The sequence below is a fragment of the Patiria miniata genome, unplaced genomic scaffold (genome assembly GCF_015706575.1).
Source record: "Patiria miniata isolate m_02_andy unplaced genomic scaffold, ASM1570657v1 HiC_scaffold_24, whole genome shotgun sequence".
Classification (NCBI taxonomy): domain Eukaryota; kingdom Metazoa; phylum Echinodermata; class Asteroidea; order Valvatida; family Asterinidae; genus Patiria; species Patiria miniata.
Window position 1 is genome coordinate 1,739,881 of NW_024037063.1, and position 19,545 is coordinate 1,759,425.

Here is a 19,545-nt window from a genome sequence, read left to right on the forward strand (position 1 = left end):
CTGTATCCAATAACAGTACGGAATGATAATGTTTTTGGTGCAAAAGGAACCAGTCCAATTTTCCTTCCAGCCTCGCCTTTGGTGACGTTGATTTGAATGGGCAAAATCAATATGGCCGCAACATGATAATAGTGTATTGGCCTCGGCCAGTTAGCGTTGACTTGGCGTGCTGAATTGTAGGCCACTTGTCATGAGAAATCCGTATATAAGTAAGACACGCAGAAAACTTATCATCATACGCAACTTTTTTCCTCCGAGATTATAGCGCTGCCTCAGTCAGTCAGTTGATCAGTCAGATAAGTAATAATGGACACTAGACTGGCCCTCTGGGACCAGCTCAAAACAAGTAAAAATGACTTTTGAGGCTTGGGGAGGAGACTACTGGGGTGCTTGAGGGGGAGGAGACTACTGGGCTGCTTGAGGGGGAGGAGACTACTGGGGCGCTTGAGGGGGAGGAGACTACTGGGGCGCTTGAGGGGGAGGTGACTACTGGGGTGCTTGAGGGGAGGAGACTACTGGGGTGCTTGAGGGGGAGGAGACTACTGGGGTGCTTGAGGGGGAGGAGACTACTGAGGTGCTTGAGGGGAGGAGACTACTGGGGCGCTTGAGGGGGAGGAGACTACTGGGCTGCTTGAGGGGGAGGAGACTACTGGGGTGCTTGAGAGGAGGAGACTACTGGGGTGCTTGCGGGGGAGGAGACTACTGGGGTGCTTGAGGGGAGGGGACTACTGGGGCGCTTGAGGGGGAGGAGACTACTGGGGCGCTTGAGGGGGAGGAGACTACTGGGGTGCTTGAGGGGGAGGAGACTACTGGGGTGCTTGAGAGGAGGAGACTACTGGGGTGCTTGCGGGGGAGGAGACTACTGGGGTGCTTGAGGGGAGGGGACTACTGGGGCGCTTGAGGGGGAGGAGACTACTGGGGCGCTTGAGGGGGAGGAGACTACTGGGGTGCTTGAGGGGGAGGAGACTACTGGGGTGCTTGAGGGGAGGGGACTACTGGGGTGCTTGAGGGGAGGAGACTACTGGGGTGCTTGAGGGGGAGGAGATTACTGGGGTGCTTGAGGGGGAAGAGACTACTGGGGTGCTTGAGGGGGAGGAGACTACTGGGGTGCTTGAGGGGAGAGGACTACTGGGGTGCTTGAGGGGAGGGGACTACTGGGGTGCTTGAGGGGGAGGAGACTACTGGGCTGCTTGAGGGGGAGGAGACTACTGGGGTGCTTGAGGGGGAGGAGACTACTGGGCTGCTTGAGGGGGAGGAGACTACTGGGGTGCTTGAGGGGGAGGAGACTACTGGGGTGCTTGAGGGGAGGGGACAACTGGGGTGCTTGAGGGGAGGAGACTACTGAGGTGCTTGAGGGGGAGGAGACTACTGGGGTGCTTGAGGGGGAGGAGACTACTGGGGTGCTTGAGGGGGAGGAGACTACTGGGGTGCTTGAGGGGGAGGAGACTACTGGGGTGCTTGAGGGGGAGGAGACTACTGGGGTGTTTGATGGGGAGGAGACTACTGGGGTGCTTGAGGGGGAGGAGACTACTGGGGTGCTTGAGGGGGAGGAGACTACTGGGGTGCTTGAGGGGGAGGAGACTACTGGGGCGCTTGAGGGGGAGGGGACTACTGGGGTGCTTGAGGGGGAGGAGACTACTGGGGTGCTTGAGGAGGAGGAGACTACTGGGGTGCTTGAGGGAGAGGAGACTTCTTGGGTGCTTGAGGGGGGGGGGGGCTGGGTGCTGTTCCAGCGATCTTTTGCAGATCAAGCAACATCTTGTAATTTTCACTATAAAATGCTATGAAACCTGCATGCATAAAAATATGGGTAATACTCCGGTGAAATATGAAAGATAAACAGTTTTAAAGCAATGAGACCAATTGAAGATGTCATTTTCAATATTTTGTTTTAATTATTTATTTACACCATTGTTCTTTGAATAAGTCATCAACATACATTTCTTTTAATTTTGAGAGTTGTTACATCCGTCATCAAGTCCATGCAAATTAGTCTAGATTAAATGAAATCCGGTTTAAACATAGAAAATACACTACGAACATTGACAATAGGCCTACATGTAACTCGATACATCTTTTCATAAAGTCCATGATACAATCTAAAGCAAGTGTTACACAATGATTTGTTTTCCTACGCAAATTTACAAATGAAGTAACTGTATGTGCCATGTAAATATATATTATTTTGTTTTTGAAATACATACATGTACGCAAAGTCAGTAATACTATTTCAAATGAAAGAATACTGCGCAGAGGTACGTTGAGGAATGTAACTCCTTTTCCCCCAATTAGTTGCTTATTTTGACAAATAATAAATGTTGAAGGCTGCACTCTATTTTTTTTTTAACAAGACAACTAAGGCAAGTCTAGGAAAGCTGGTCACAGAGTGCAAACAATTATTTTCAATGATTCAGAATGGGTTATCAATGGAATACTTTCCATGCATCTGGTCTACGCAATGGGCCAGATTTAGCCCATATATTGGCATTATGGGTTAACCCTATACAATAGCACTGCCCGGCTCTCAAGTGACGGTCGAGTGTGTGTCAGTCACTGAGCCAGTCAGTCAGTCAGAAAAGTCAAACTGGACCCTATGCTGGCCCTCTGAGATCGTGACCAGCCCCCACCCAAAAAGAGCTTCAGGGGGAGGGGACTAATGGGATAGATGGAGGGGGTTCCATTTCATTTTTTTTTGCAAATCAAGAAAAATCTTTTAAGCCTGATTCGATGAAAAATACTCACATAAAAATCTTGGCAATGCCTCAGGGAAATGAGGTACTCAGTTTCAAAGTAATATGACCAATAACATGCTGAAGAGTTCATTTTCAAATTATTTCATTCTCATTATTTATTTACACCATTATTCACTGGATAAGTCATCAACATTATCCTTTTTTTTGTAATTTTGAGAGCTGTTTTAAACAGATCACAAGAGTAACATTAATAAGGCCAACTTGATTTGGTACAAATTCGCCCATCCAGTGAAGATTAAAAATATAAAATAAAAATGCATTTTAATGCAAACTGAAGTTTCAAAGGGCAATTACGTGATTGTATATGATGTTTAAAATTACATATTTAATATTTCAATTTTAAGAAGAAATAAAGAAAAGCGTTTCAGATACATAGACATACACTATAAGTACAATCATTGAAAACAGCGACACAATGTTTTAAGAATAGCATTCAATTAATGACAATAAAGAGCATTCAAAGTAAATTTGACTTTTCTATCATTAATATTACATTCTTTGGCTCCAATAAGTATTTCAATGTAAAGCTTTTTTTTAGTGGTGGATCAAGAGCCGTCTGAGAAAATGGCAGTGAAGAAACTGTTCACAATAAACTTGAAATTAGGAAAAGTCTTAAAATGTAAGAAAGGGCCATCAATGTTCAAGAAATATTTGTACTTATTAAGTTATGAGATGACCTATTTTACGGAGGGCCTCCAGTGTAGATCCACAACTCATATAAAAAAATATATTAAAAGAAGTTGTTTTCACTCTGTATAAAAAAAAAACCAACTTAATTTTTTAACGGCATCTAAAGTTGAACGTCTTCCATAACACTTTGCGTCGAAACTGCAGAGTATTTTCAGTTGGGTTTCTCGTAATAATATTACAGAGAGTATAGACATAAAAAAGACTTAAAAAAACACACACACATTAAACCATACAAAACTAAAACCCTTACACAAAGATAATTGCACACCCCTGCGGGATTGCTAAAAAATGAACTAAATCACTGTCAAGTAGCTCTCCCATAGCATGACTATAAAAACCCTATTTTGCAAAAACTCAAACATTTCTACAAACTTACACTATAACACATAATCCCATGGGCAAAACCCTTTAAAATAACACAAATTCCTGAATTTTTTTTTTATTTTATTTTATCTATTGCACCATATTAACAAGAAAAAGCAAGGAAAACACCCCTAGAAAACTTAAGATCTAAAAAAGAAAAAGAAAAAGAGACCATGGAAGACAGACAAAAAACAACAACAAACGACCGACAAACAGACCCCACCCGACAAACTTAAGACGTGCAACTGGACAAAAAAAACCAGACTCCAGAGAGACAATCCAACAAGAAACAAATGACCCCACAGACAAAAAAAAACACAACCTCCGAAAGGAAACAGACAAGAAGCGAAAACAAAACAAAACAGACAAGATAAAAACAAAAAAAGGAAAAACAACAAACCAACAAACAGACCGACAAACAGTCCGCCCACCCAGCAGACAGACAGACAGAAGACAAACAACCGAACAGAGTTTATCCAGAATCAATCAAGCTGTTTTGCAAACAAGAATGCGGAACATGAGATCTCAGGAATGGCGATCAGAAGACACCCGCGATCTTCAGACTGAGGACAATCACGACTGCGTTGACGAACACAACTACATTATTGTGCAGCAAATCTTGCAATTCTTCCCGCACTTGGAATTCTTCTTGCGTTCACACTTCTTGAATTCCTGGGCATTTGAACAAAAAAGCCAGACGTTAAATTGCATATCAAAATACAATTTTAATACAGGGGCCGGGCAGATCCTGCTTTGGCTAAATGGGCCGGGAGTGTGCTTTAAATCTAGATGCTTTCTCCTACACTGGGGATGAGAGTCTGGTACTGAGTTTATGAGTAGTAGACCGAAACCTGACCCATCCATAGTGGGGTGGGGAGGGGGAGGGGGGGGGGTTGGTTTTACCACTCACACCCAGTAATGAGAAGAGGGGGTGCAAAAGGAAAAGAAGAAAAATATATGGGATTAGCCCCTATAAAAATAAAAATAATCATCTGCCCTCTTAAATGTGCCTATAGTTAATAGATAAGTTGCCAAACTGGGACATGCCAACCTAGATGTAAGTTTGATAGCTCTTGGTACAGTATGCAAGAAGTCAAAAACTAAAATCCAAAACCATAAATCTTATATTGATCACAAATGTATCAATTAGTTTTATCTGTTGTCAACATGTATTTGACATTTTGACGGGACAGAATGAAACTCACGGTGTCCTGCAGAAACTTGATTGTTTCATTATCAGGTTCTCCAATCAGATGATCGATAGCCTTTACAACGAGGTCTTTCATTTCATACTTCTGTTTCCAAAGTTGTTGATTGTGGATGTCGGAAAAGAAGTCCTGTATATAAATGACAGATACACGTGTGTGATAGATAGATGAGCTTATGCAAAGTCTCATCCTGGTTCAAACATGGAGCTATATATCTCCATGGTTCCAATCTAATCAACTTTCGACCCATTAAAGCTATAGTCCCAGCCTCGACTCCAGGGGCGCGTGCTCGTTCCTTACGATCGCGCAAGGCATGATGAGAAACAACATGGCGCTGCAAGATCGTACCCACGGGGCACGAGGTTGCTATAGTCCATCATTTGCATCCATCCGAAAAGTAACTGGCGTAATTATTGTTGAAAAACATACATGGTTGAAAGATAGTAAGTGGACTAAACTCCCTGTGAAATTAGTCTTTCTCGCAAGCTGTCATTTGAAGTAATCAACGAAAGAAGGCCTTTCCAACGGGCAATGGTGCGTAGGAAATTAATTTAGTATCTAGTTCGTTTTGTTTTTTGGCGAAGCGCGCGCAAGCATTGGCACGACGCACACGCGCTCGCGGTTGCTATAATTCGTCGGCAGGGTGACCGTAAGGTCATGACCAAATTCTGCTAAATGCACTTCAAAAATCTGCCAAATTCCCCAGAATTAATCGAAATACACTATAAACACTTAAAATCACTTGCAGATGTAGTAGTATTAACTTAATTAAGGCTCAAATAACATTATAAACAATCTTTTAGTCACATAAAGATGATATGAAATTGCGTTAATTCAGGCAAATCGCAGCGTCGCAACGAAGTCGGGTTCCCAGTGAACCGCAGCACCTAGGCCAGCCATTCTGTCCCATTAATGCAACGTTTGTTTGAACAAATTGAAACTTTTAAAACAAATATACATTTTCTTTTTCAAATTTGCTATGTTTTTCTGTCAAATAACCATTTTTGCAGAATTCTGCCAGAAATCTGCCCAAAAAAATCCATTCTGTCAAATTTTCTGTCAAACTCATTTTTTAACAAGAAATCTGTCAAAGTTAGCCGAAAATCGGCTAAAACGGTGACTATGTTCGTCGGATCAGTGCGCGACATCGCGTATCTAGCTGCAATTCAAAACAATTCAAAACATGATTCGGCAACTTTTGATTTGAAATTGAAATCCTAGAATGCTGTTTTTCTCGGAAATACGGATGACGCTGAGCTGAAACTTCATCAGGTTAGTTGTTCAGTATCCTTCTGAACACGTTTGTTGCTTCAAACGAACAAAATGCACAAATTACAAATGATGGACTAATCTTTAAAACCAAATGCATGCACTTTCTTCAACAAATTCGACTGTTTACCTTCTCCAATTCCTCCATCAGCATCGACAATGCCTCCATTTCTATTGTTCGTTCTACGAAATTATAGGTGTCATCGTTTATGATAAACTCACACGGAGTGACCATATTCATCGGTCGCCAAGGTCGTTTCTCGAAACACCGGCGTCCTATCTAAACTTCGCTATTTTCTTCCACCTTGTACATAAGTTCGCTTTATAACACACTTATCTTGCATTATCTGAATTACTGCAACAAAGTAGGCACGTGCGAGTCTTAACAAACTTCATTCACTTATCACTATCATTCAAAAACAGAACCTGCACCCTTGGCCTTTCACGCCCATGGGATACAGCACCCCTCTTAGCGAAATTTGCACAGTTACTAAGGGAATAAATGTGTGCTCGGGAGGTTTTAATCACTCTGTTTAAGACCGTTTGAAATGGGTAAACTGTCTTAGGTATTTATGAATAGTCAATATCGTGTACTTATGAGTAAGCTTTTTTTAATGAAATGGAGCGAGTAGCAATTAAATTTTTTTTTTCTCAAATTTGGTCAAAGTTTCTTTTTGACTTACCGTGTAGTCCTATTTTAATGCCCTAATAAACCCGGTACCGGTCAGTTCAAGCGGGACAAAGCACTGTGCCAATGATGTGTAAATAAATTATTTAAAAAATATTTATATATAATGCATTATTTATTATATAATTCAGTTTTTCGGCTTATTTAGACTTATTTATATATATATAATGCATTATTTACATATCATAAATTTCTTCTCGGACAATATTTATATGTAAATAATTGTTTGGCAGTTTGCATTATATGTAAATGAATTATTTGCCACTGCATTATTTATATATATATTTTTGGCAACATTTTTATTTAAAAATAATTGTTTGCAAACTATAATCATTTATCATATAATTCATTATTTATTATATAATTCATTTTTTATTATATAATTCATCATTTATTATATGATTGATTGTTTATTATATCATTTTGCGCCACACACATTATTGATAAATAATTGGTTCGGTGCGAAGCGAATGAGGCTGTGATTTATATATAATGGTTTTCAGCAAAATAATGAAACTCGCATGCAAATTACCTACACAAGGACACGCCTATGTTTTAAATATTCAAATCACGTAGCACGCGTCACAAAAACCCCGCACTATAGAAAACATGCAGTATTGTGTATTTTGGGTCTAAATTATTTTTATTTGCGCCACGAAAGGTACAGGAAATGAAAATGTCTCAATTAATGTAATTGGTGAATTCACGTCGATGATTCTTAAAAATCACGGATAATTTATGCACAACGTACGACGGCCATCGATCGCGCAGTATATCGCCTCTGACACTGCACCGTAGCCACCCATGTACAAACATGTACACAAATGTACATGTACCTGCAGTAGCGGCTGCGCGCGGTAGAAGTTTCAGGAAAACACGCTGCTGCTGCGCGAGCGGTACAATCAGTACGTATATACCTCGAAAACCGAACCAAATAAATACTTCAAAATGAAAAAAAGTTTACCATAGAAAATACATACACAAAAAGATAGATCACGTTCTGTGAATCAAATTACATGACTTTTTTGCTCCATCTATTTTTGTTTGGCACTTGGAAGTTGGAACCAAGTTGAATTGGGACCGAGTTGACTAGGACTAAGTTGCTTTCCAGTCCACTCGGTCCCAACTCGGTCCCAGGTCAACTCGGTCCCAAGTCAGTCCTAGGTCATTGTTGTTTCTTTTTCAGTATTTTTTGCCCATAGCATTTGTACACGTTTTTTTTGTTACCGGCACTTTGGGCACTAAAATCAATCCTATTGAGTTTATACTTTAGTGGTGAGTAGACCCTTTTGCTGGTTGTCATCCTTGGCAAATGTCTTGAGGTCGTCCATATAGAAGAGGTGGTTAAGTTTCCCATTCTTCTTCCAAAAGATCAGTCACTTGAATGATTACCAACATTTCGTGATTTCCTCAAAATGACAGCGAGTCAGATGGAGTAATTTCACAGGGTGCTTAGTACCAGTTAGCCCGACTGCGTCTGGCCGTACAGTACTATCGCCAGCTCTGTAGTACGGCCAGACGCTGAATGCTTCCAAAAAGACTGATTTTTTTTGGCCGCTGATGTAGCGATTTCGCTACATCTTTTGATCGAGATTATCTTTTCATGCAGGACAAAAATTTCCACAGTTAAGGTTCTTAGTTGTAGAGCAACTCATACCTTTTCGAAAAAAACGTTCTTTGGTCTCAAGATTTTCATCCATCTGGCCAAAAGACGACTTTCAGTCATCATCTTCCACAAATATCGTCCCGAAAATGCTCCCCCATGCGATTTCAAAATGGCGGCCGCGCTGTAACTCATGAATATGCATGAAAGTCTGTGACGTATGACCTCGTGTTTTTGGACGTGCGTGCGGCGGCGCCGTACGTACATGTACGTACATGTACATTACTTGTAGCCAACAGCCCAGTACGTGCATGCACACCGCCGCGCGGACGTACGTGTGCATGCACACCGCCGCGCGGACGTACGTGTGCATGCACGTACTGGGCTGTTGTCTACAAGTAATGTACATGTACGTACATGTACACTGTCCAAAAACACGAGGTCATACGTCACAGACTTTTCATGCATATTCATGAGTTACAGCGCGGCCGCCATTTTGAAATCGCATGGGGGAGCATTTTCGGGACGATATTTGTGGAAGATGATGACTGAAAGTCGTCTTTTGGCCAGATGGATGAAAATATTGAGACCAAAGAACGTTTTTTCGAAAAGGTATGAGTTGCTCTACGATTAAGAACCTTAACTGTGGAAATGTTTGTCCTGGATGAAAAGATAATCTCGATCAAAAGATGTAGCAAAATCGCTACATCAGCGGCCAAAAAAATTCAGTCTTTTTGGAAGCATTCAGCGTCTGGCCGTACTACAGAGCTTGCGATAGTACTGAACGGCCAGACGCAGTCGGGCTAAGTACCAGTACGGTATATGATCTTTAATCCAAGTAATTAAGCTTCTTGATGATAATTTGGTGGGTTACCTTTTGGAATAAATGCAAATGATTCTATTTAATATTTACCATTTTTTTTTCGAGCTCCGGGATGAGGTCCGAGTCCAGCTCATGTTCGCCAGCGCGTTGGAGGCGCTTTTTGTGCCAGTCGATGGTCCAGACGTATTGGATGATCTCTTTCAAGAAATCAAACGACTTCTCCGTGCTAAAATCTTCACGAATGGCCACACAGATGTATGCGATGCCCTTGCGTACCATCACCAGGTACACGTACCTGTAAGCACAGTCATGTAAGTTCAAATGAGCTTGAGTACATGTACAGCCAGTCTTAGGGCCCTGTCACACTTCTGCGTATCCTAATTCCTTATGAGTTGCGCATTGACTTTTTTTCATACGCAGTCGTACGCACAATACGCACCTCATATGCATCTCTATCGTTTTATGTAAGTTTTATTCACGCAGGCATACGCATGGTACGGCCCAGTAAGCTGGATAGTTTTGGGCATGCACAAAACTACGCTGCGTACGCTGATACGCAGGTCATAAGTTATAAATACGCAGCGCATCGGTCCCGCATCGGTCGAGCGCGGTACGAGTACGCTATGTGTTCGTGAGGGATAAGCCGTTCATACGCGGCAATACGCTGACCTCCTATATTGGACGTATACATAGCGACGTATTGCACGAATTAGTACCGCTCGTCCTGCGAGCGGGCAGCGCATTGTACTTATTCGTAACTTATGAGAAACGCACAGATGGCGAACTTGCGCACTGCATACGCAACTCATACGCATCTCATACGCAGTGGATGTGCTGAATTCGTTACTTGTCGCTAGATGTGCGTCGCACTTATGTCAAAGTAACCAAAAAATTTCGACGTTTTTGATCGTACGGCTGCGTATTGAAAATTGTTGATAAGGAACTCATAAGGAATTGGGATACGCAAAAGTATGACAGGGGCTTTATATCAGCTTTTGATGTGGGGGGGGGGGGGGGGGGGCAACCGCACTCGCAGTCTCGCACATCCGCCACGAAATGTAGACACTTTTTTCTCCGGACATGTGGCCTCCGCAAAATAAAAGGGGGGGGGGGGGGGGGTGGGATGTCACGTACCCATCTTTCGAATGGGAGCGCTATTTAAAACGTACAATTGTCATATGCAGACTGGAAACTATAGGACGATTTTCCCGGCGCGTTGTAATGATTTTGGAGCTTGTTTTCCCCATGTCAGAACTCTGTAACCACTTATGGAAATAATTACTGAAAAAGTACCTTTAAATAAATATGAGACAAATTGTCCACAAATTGCATTCAGTGAAGTGATTGCGATTTACAAAATTGGGTCATGGTTCGTCGCGTATCCGGGAGGCGGGGGTGGGGGGTAGATGCCCCCCTGCCCCCCTCCCCATCTGGATGGCCCAATTTTATAAGTCGCGATCACTTTACTAAAGATGACTTTGTGGACAATTTGTCTCATAAATAAATTTGTCATAAATTTCCTGAGTGCACTTCATCATCATTTTAGTTAGAGCCATTTTTTTCGTGTATTTTTTACCGATCATTCATTCAACTTTTGAAAACCCTATTCACTGGAATTTTAAACCACAAACTATTTCAGGTTCAAATATACAATTTAAAAAGTGGAAAGTCGAATGTTTAGTTAAAAGTGAGTGTTTTTTGTTTTGATCGGTGAGTTTGAACATCTGTACATTATATCTGAAATAAATAAACCATTTTACAGATGAAATCTGACGCATAAATAATAAAGGAATTCAATTTCATTCCTATTAGCGCCGTGCACTACATTGTGTTTATTCATAAAACCATAAGAGTGCCCGGGTGCAAGTTCGGGCGATACAGTGACTAAAGGGCTGGCCGGCCATGCCCGGAGCCACTACGGCCAAATGACACTTGCTGGTTCCAGATTTACAGTAAAGTTTATCTTCAGGTCAAATCACAAATCAATCACAAGTCAATCAAAACTAAAATCACACTTAGTAAGTAACAAGGGGATGAGCAATGATAAAGGAATGCCTTTCCTTTCACTTAAAGAGTTTGCGATGAATTGTGACTGGCTTGTGATGACTTGGGATTTGCTTGCGATAACTCCTGATTGGCTTGTGATGACGTATTAAAAGTCTACTATGGCCTTAGCTGGTTCTTACTCATCTGATTGGTATAACGTTTCGGAGTCAGAATAGAATGATATTTTGGCAGCATGGACCGACACACGCTGGAGAAGTTGTGCCCATCGCTGGCTGAGCGTTCCACCAGGAGGGTAGTCCCCCTAGCTATACAGCTGTACAAGATTGTCATTCTGTCGAAGGGCTCGAAGAGAATGCTGTCTGGCAGCAATCCAGGGGTGCCCCTACAACGTGATGAAAGGGAATGGGTTCAAGTGAAGTATTGGGGAAAAACATTAACAAAAGATACAACATTTCGAGGACAACAAGACAAAATGTATGACTTCATCAAGTGTCCCTATTTGTACAATGTATATTTGAAATACAGAGCAAACATCATAAACAAAACGGTTGGAAATTGCACACATCCATGTATACACTCAATTAAGGTCAGTCACTGGAGCAACATGTACAGAAAAATATTTAGAAAGAACACCACAATTGCAAATTAGCCGAAAATAGTTCTTATATAGGAAATATGTTTTTTTTTCTTTTTAATTTTCAAAACTAACGAATAACCACAGAGAAGGGCAAATAGAAGGAGAGAGCACAAATCAAACTCTAAGGTCCAATGATGACCGCCGCGGTAATGAACAGCGGTGGGCGAACCCACCATAGTTGACATATGTGGACGGTTTAACGCATTCAAATTAACGAACTTTGGCGAACATAATTATGACGTATTCTGTGCTTTTCTTTTCTTATTTGATTGTGGACAATCATTATCATCGTTTAGTCATTCAAATTGAGAAAAAACGCACTGTAATTGGTATATTTTCATATTTTCCTCGAAGTTCACTTTTATTTCAAAATCTCTGTGACTGTAAAATTGAGATGCAAGAAAATAACTGAAATGCGGGATGTGGGATATGCCGTTTTTACCCCCTCGGGGCGCTTCGCCTCGGGTGCTATGCACCACTTTGGTGTTCAAAACGTCATATCCCACATCACAGTATACAAATATAACATGGTTTGAGGGTGGACAGTCGATATTTGCTCCCCAAGGTATTGGAAGTTGACAAACTAGTTCCCGAGGCGAAGCCGAGGGAACTAGTTTTGTCAACTTCCAATACCGAGGGAGCTAATATCGACTGTCCACCCGAAATAAACCATGTTATATTTGTTTTACTATACCTCATACATATTCAGTTGCCGAATTTTGTTTTATTATTATGCACCTAAACAAAATTTTGGGAAACTTGTACAGCTCACCAAAAGATTCAACTTCAATTACTAGTTCGGTTCGTTTGCAATATAATACAGTTACTACAGTTGTAAATACAGTTGTTTTTTTTCAATGTGTACAACTTTCTTTTGTATAGGAGACATCTTTACACGGTCTATACATTTTCTCCAGTACGGCATCATTGAGCTCTGTAAATTAACATTTATGCGAACCGTGCAACCATGCATCTCTCCTGTGCGATGTTCGCGCGTGCGTACTGCACCCATGCGACAGTTCCTCGATTGCTCTGTAAAGCGCATGCGTAGTAGACTGTCGCACGGGTAACCCATGCGACAGTCTACGCATGCGTATTTACAATGTGCGTGAATCCTCGCGCGCGCGTTTGGTAAACAGCAAGAATAACATCTGGCACGTGATGGTGAATTGACCAGTGAACGTTCGGCTCTCGATCATGAATATGTATGAGGTATAGTAACAGTCAATGTTAAATATTCCAAGTTTGGTGCATGCAATGGATCATTCGGTCAAGATTCCGACCACAAAGAGCCACCTGACTATACTTGGACAAATCAGCGACCATAATCTTGACAAATAATAATGCGAGACAGAATGTTGTTTGTGTTTTCTTTTTCATGTTGTTTATTGCCTGTGGGAAAATAAACTGAATTGATTGAGAACTTTCAAAGCCATGACAACTGGGTGCAGGTGCAAAAAAAAAAGGAAACTCACTTTTGGCAGCAATGTTCATAAAATAGAGGAAATTTTCGGGTAACACCATGTGGAAAGAAATCTCTTCTGGGAAGAAGTGTGGTTCTGAAAGGAAGCGGTTGGTTAAGTGTAGAATTCGACGATTTTATCACATCCATCATGCAAAGCTTCAAGTCATATTTAGTAATGTTCATCTATATTTGTAGAGCATCAAAATTCAATTTATTGTTATTAAAATATTGATCATCATATAATATAAGCGCCAAAAATGATTGCAACTGCATATTTTGTCTAATACATAATATTATGGTAGTTAAAGACTTTTCATGTGCCCAACCTGTTTGTCCACGGAGGGCTATATTCCATCTGCTTGACTGAGCTCCAGAGCTTGATTTGAAGACAAAAAAACCACTAGACTAGACTTACCTGTGGACAACAGTGATGTTGGTGACTTGTGTTGAAATTAGCCTAATAACACTATTCTTGCGATTTTTAAAAGTTTTACACTATATTATACAAAAAACAGTTCAAATATTAAAGTAAATAGGTTAAAATTCCTGCCAAAAATGGGTTTCCTTCTTTTTGCACCACCCTTTAGAAACCTAAGAGCTTCATAAAATCGAAATTTACACTTTTTGCGGCATTAGCTTGTGCTGGTAAATCACTGGAGAGAGGGAGACCATGAACCTGTAACTTACACGAACACATTTCACATGCAAACGAAAAGAGATATGTCTTTATTTCACATGTAAATAATACAAAATAGTCCAACATTGATAAAAAAAAATATGGCCGCTGATTTGTCCGGACCCGCTGTTTCTGGGACACACTGTATGGAGACGTAGGGGCCGGCCCAATGAGAGAAAACTACGAATTATGGTTTATACTCACCTGCTGATGTCAAACTCAAATAAAATATAAGCTATTTCCTTGTAATTTTTCTTCGGGAAACACTGCGTCATACGTAGTCAGGTCAAAATAATTACGGAAATTCCTGTATACACGGAGCATGCGCGAGTATGCGTGTCGCTATTTACACAGTAAACAAATCAGTGCATCAATGCGCGTCAAAACTACCTTTACGTCTGGGGTTCACTTGTACAATCAATTATAAGCCTACTAAATTTAAAATAACAATCATACGCCTAGCCAGGATTTTTTTCAGAGGGTGGGCGGGGGATCTGGAGGGAGTGCACTAGCATGTTATGAGGGGCACTTATAAGCCGTATGAGATGGCCGCTTGCATGCAAGCTCTGCACACGTAAAGAGCGGACCCAGACTAGCTCAGGTTGGACGACGTGATAAGAAAGTCATTATATACATTCAGCTTCTGTTTAATGTAATTAACTCACTAATGAGATACTTTAAAAAGACACTTCATGAGCAAGCAAAAAATTAGGTCTGTCGGTGCTGGGGGGGGGGGGGGGGGGGCACCTATGTATAAGTATCACCGGTTGTCCAACGAAGCTCGATAATGATGAACATTTTATGCGACCCCGCGTCAGCCAATCGGAACGGAATTTTGAAGCTGTGAAGTCATGTCGATCAAAAATGTAAATCTACTGCGTCTTACTCCAAAATGACATTAATTAGCCCACAGGGACGTGAAATAAGTTGTAAAATATTTCATTCCTCGAAGCCATTACTAGTACATTCGTGCATGGGCCGGGACTATTTGACGTGCCTACTCACTGACGTGACGTGCGTCTGAGTATATACGCGTGAGACAGGTCACCGCCTACCCTACACCCATGGAGGAATAAGAACACACCGAAGTGTAATAATAGAGGGACCGGGAACCAGTCGTCAATGAGACCATGGAGAAATAACTCATTAGAGAAATACTTTTGGAAAAAAATGGTCCGGTTAACTTATTCCTTATGATGGGACTTGCGGTTTGGCCGAAGTCAATTTAGCGCGATCGGCTGACTGATAAGGTTTACACACAAAACCCCGAGCCGACGAGGTTTTTGTATAGAAGCTGCCGAACCACATTTTGCGAGCCACCATTTCAGTCATGTTCCCTGTATCCAATAACAGTACGGAACGATGTTTTTGGTGCTTAAGGAACCAGTCCAATTTTCCTTCGAGCCTCGCCTTTGGTGACGTTGATTTGAATGGGAAAAATCAAGATGGCCGCAACATGATAATAGTCTATTGGCCTCGGCCAGCCAGCGTTGACTTGGCGTGTTGCAGTTGGAATTGGAGGCCACTTGTCATGAGAAATTCGTATATAGGTAAGACACTCAGAAAACTTATCATCATACGCAATTGTTCTCCTCCGAGATTATAGCACTGCCTCAGTCAGTCAGTTGATCAGTCAGATAAGGAATAATAGACACTAGACTGGTCCTCTGGAACCAGCTCAAAAAAGTAAACCTTTTTGAGGTTGGGGAGGAGACTACTGGGGTGCTTGAGGGGCTTAGGGGGACGGGTTGCTGTTCCAGCGATCTTTTGCAGATCAAGCAACATCTTGCATTTTTTACTAAAGATGCTATGAAAAATGCATGCATAAAAATCTTGGTAATGTTCCGGGGAAATATTAAAGGTAAACAGTTTGAAAGTAATGTGACCAATTGAAGATTTCATTTTCAATAGTTTGTTTTTATTATTTATTTACACCATTGTTCATTGAATAAGTCATCGACATATATTTATTTTTATTTTGAGAGTTGTTACATCCGTCATCAAGTCTATGCAAATTAGTCTAGATTAAATGAAATCCGGCTTAAACATAGAAAATACACTATAAACATTGACACTATGCCTACATGTAACTCGATACATCTTTTCATAATGTCCATAATGCAATTTAAAGCAAGTTTTACATAATTATTTGTCTTCCTACACAAGTTACTTTATAAATGAAGTTACCGTATGTGCCATGTAAATATATATAATTTTGTTTTTGAAATACATACATGTACGCAGAGTCAGTAATTTACTATTTGAAATGAAAGAATACTGAGCAGAGGTACGTTGAGGAATGTAACAAGAAATGAAAGTTCATATTTAGATGCGTTTTATCATTTATACAATGTAACTGCATTTTCAAATGCGGCACCAGATTCTACAATATCAGTCAGTACTTCGACTTTGAATATTGAGTAGGTTTTGAAAGTAGAGTACAAAGAGAGATCACAATAGTTAAGTTAGGCCAACTTGGTACAACTTCGCCCATCCAGTGGAGAAGTTTTCTAAAATAAACATGCATTTTGATGCAAACTGCAGTTTCAAAAGGCAATTACATAATACATGTACATGCTTAAAATTATGTATTTGAATCCTTCATTTTAAAGGAGAAAGAAAACCCCTTACTTACTGAAATTTTGCTAATAAAAAAACATATACATATGCTGATAATACAATAATACATGTACAATATTTTGAAAACATAACACAATTTAAGTAGCATTCAAATTTAAAGCAAGTTTTGCAGATCAAAAATAACAATATACAGTATTCATAATAAATTTGCCTTTTTTTAAACATAAAGATTACATTCTCCCAGTCTGGCTTCATTATTTTTATTTCCATGTACAAATGAAAGCTCATTGTTTTCAGTGATGGATCTAACACCGCCTGGGAAACATTAGTGAAAAAAATAATTATTGACAATAAAGTTAACCCATTAGAGGGCGGTTCTTGGGCGGTTTGGAGAGCTACAGTGACCATTAAGGGTTTGCGTTAAGGAAAGGTCATGAAATGTAAGAAAGGGCCGGCATTGTTTAAGGAAATGTGGTACCTTTATTCTTTTAAGGTGAGTTATTTTACGGCGGGTTAATCCATCACTGTCTATGAAAGAAATTTTTTTTTTTTAAGAATTCATTTTTTTTCTCTTTCTTTTCTTGGATAATTAAATATAAACTTTCTGTGCCTTAAACACGGAACCATTTTTTTTTTATGCGATAACTTTTTATTTGTTTTACTTTTTTGAGGGAATGGGACAAAAACTTCCAAAAAGAAGCAACAGTATGGTACAGGAAAAAAGAACATGCTTGAATTGCTACAAATGTCTGTTCAAGGTGATCTTTGACATTGACAAGTCATTAAATTTTGAAAAAAATCTCAAAGGCACTTACAGATACAAGCATGGTTCTTTATCAATTAAAATAAATTAGGCCTATATGATCTCATCACGTGCTTCTAGTTCCCACACGATATAAGTTTATAGCTCTAATGCGTTCATTACAAATCATGTGATTGGTTTGCATGTATCTTCTATTTAGTTCAAGGAAATTTTCGGACATAATATTTCCTTTCAGATATAACAGAACGACGAATGAGAGTTAAACTGCGTTCAACCACTATATTTCTTATAACTGTCAATTTACAATTGCTGTGCATGCATTTAATATTTGTTTGTGCAGGTATTACACATACAAGTTAAAACAAAGAAACCAAAATGTTCAATAGATTAGACCTTCTTTTGTCAGAAATTAAAATGCTAGGGCTACAACCACCTTTCTAAAAATAACTTGTATTTTTGGGGTTCACGCAAGGCTAATCCTAATCTTTCCCAGGCACATACATGTATCAGATCATGGAATGTTCATTCAATGATATTCAAAGCAGTCAAGATTTTGGCAAGGTTTGGACACAATCCCCGATAACTGATTTCAATAAAAATGGGAGTACACTTCCTTTTTTTAAAAATAATTACTAAATTAAAAGCTGCAGAAATATCCAATTTCACATTTATTAAAATTTGCCTACTTATATCGATAAACAAATGCTATATTCAACTAATTGTTCCCACACTATCGTATGCTTTCCCCTCTGGTTTTTGTTTTCTGAGTATATGAATTTTTTTTTTTTTAATTAAAAAAAAAAAATCCACAATTTTTCTCCTACGTAGTATACAAATTATCTTAACGCTTTTCATTCACCACGTAACCCTTAACTAAGACTCTGAGTATTATTGGCTCACAAATAACAAAAAAATCGGCCCCCCACAAAAAAAATTAATTATGTATACAAAAAATGTTAAACAAAAAAAATTAAAAAGGGCAAAATAGCCACTTCACACAACAGACAACCTAACATAAATTTAAAATGTCAAATTCAAATGCTCACAATTAAATATTGAATTGAATATTTCTCAACGAGGACCATTTAGCACCTTCTGTTTTCCCGTCCAATTTAGAACCAAGAATTTTAATGGGAAGACAATCACGACAGAAAATACAAAGTACAGTCACAACAAAATACATTCAGATTTCAGGACATCAAAGCTTTCAAATTTCTCTTCAAGATCAATTTTGGGGGAAATATCAAGGAGCACTAATCGTTCAATGTATACATGTATTGTGGTAACTGTTCACATTTCTGTGATTTTTAAAAGAAATATTGATCCAATAACGAAAGGCTTAATACTATATAATAGTCAATGTTGGGACAATCTAGGGATGAGATTATCGATTTTTAAAGAAACATAGGTCTGAAAATTGGGTGTAAGGTCTAAAAAATGCATTTCTTTCTATTCTGATAATGTCTTTCTCTCAGATTCAAAAGTCTGACTTAAGACTCAAGTCTGAAAAATCTCCCGCCTGTACAATCTCAGAGAAACCCCCATCAATATCAAAAACTTTTAGGCTAACCGACTGGTCTTGACCACTCCTCAAAAACATACAAATACATTACATTTTACATATACGTCTACTGTAAAGTTGGCCATAGTGTTTTGCACCACGCTAATATACAGCTGTATGTTGTGATGTTGTCTATGATGTCTAGTATTTTCCCCAACGATGAAAAATGCAAAAAAATGCAACCCTAAAACATTTGCCTAAAAAAAAGTGATTGGTGGATTTTTATGTTTTGGGTATCAGATTAAAGCTGAGAGCTTTTTCTTTCAAACACTGAAAAAAATCATGAAAATGTTTCACTGTTTGAAGCATTTGTGTGCAGGATGAAAAATGAAAACCCAATGTGCTATTTTCATGATTGTTTCAGTATTTTAATGAAAAAACTTTCAGCTTTAATCTGATGCCCAAAACATCAAAATCCACAGATCCCTTTTTTTTTTTTTTAAAGGCAAATGTTTTAGG

At 39.6% G+C, this 19,545-nt stretch overlaps 2 protein-coding genes across 2 annotated transcripts; both read right to left on the reverse strand.

The window, feature by feature from the left end:
• Window positions 1-1,099: 1,099 nt before the first annotated feature.
• LOC119731794 (endochitinase A1-like) lies at window positions 1,100-2,442 on the reverse strand. Its single transcript, XM_038205067.1, has 2 exons — window positions 2,436-2,442; window positions 1,100-1,737 (listed from the first exon to the last, which is right to left on the reverse strand). The coding sequence occupies exons 1-2, from the start codon at window positions 2,440-2,442 to the stop codon at window positions 1,100-1,102; spliced, it is 645 nt and encodes a 214-aa protein (XP_038060995.1).
• A 1,739-nt stretch (window positions 2,443-4,181) lies between these two features.
• On the reverse strand, window positions 4,182-14,512 carry LOC119731529. Its single transcript, XM_038204703.1, has 5 exons — window positions 14,387-14,512; window positions 11,584-11,786; window positions 9,488-9,692; window positions 5,012-5,143; window positions 4,182-4,478 (listed from the first exon to the last, which is right to left on the reverse strand). Exons 3-5 carry the CDS (start codon window positions 9,674-9,676, stop codon window positions 4,404-4,406), a joined length of 396 nt encoding a protein of 131 aa, XP_038060631.1. The 5' UTR covers window positions 9,677-9,692; window positions 11,584-11,786; window positions 14,387-14,512; the 3' UTR covers window positions 4,182-4,403.
• Window positions 14,513-19,545: the final 5,033 nt, after the last annotated feature.

What these genes read in the sequence shown, in the direction of transcription:
- LOC119731529 (XM_038204703.1), bottom strand. Translation starts at nt 9,676, where the DNA reads ATGGTACGCAAGGGCATCGCATACATCTGTGTGGCCATTCGTGAAGAT. An exon ending in CGGAGCTCGAAAAAAAAATG is followed by an intron (nt 5,144 to 9,487) that starts GTAAATATTAAA and finishes ATTTATATACAG; the next exon opens with GACTTCTTTTCCGACATCCA. An exon ending in TCAAGTTTCTGCAGGACACC is followed by an intron (nt 4,479 to 5,011) that starts GTGAGTTTCATT and finishes TCAAATGCCCAG; the next exon opens with GAATTCAAGAAGTGTGAACG.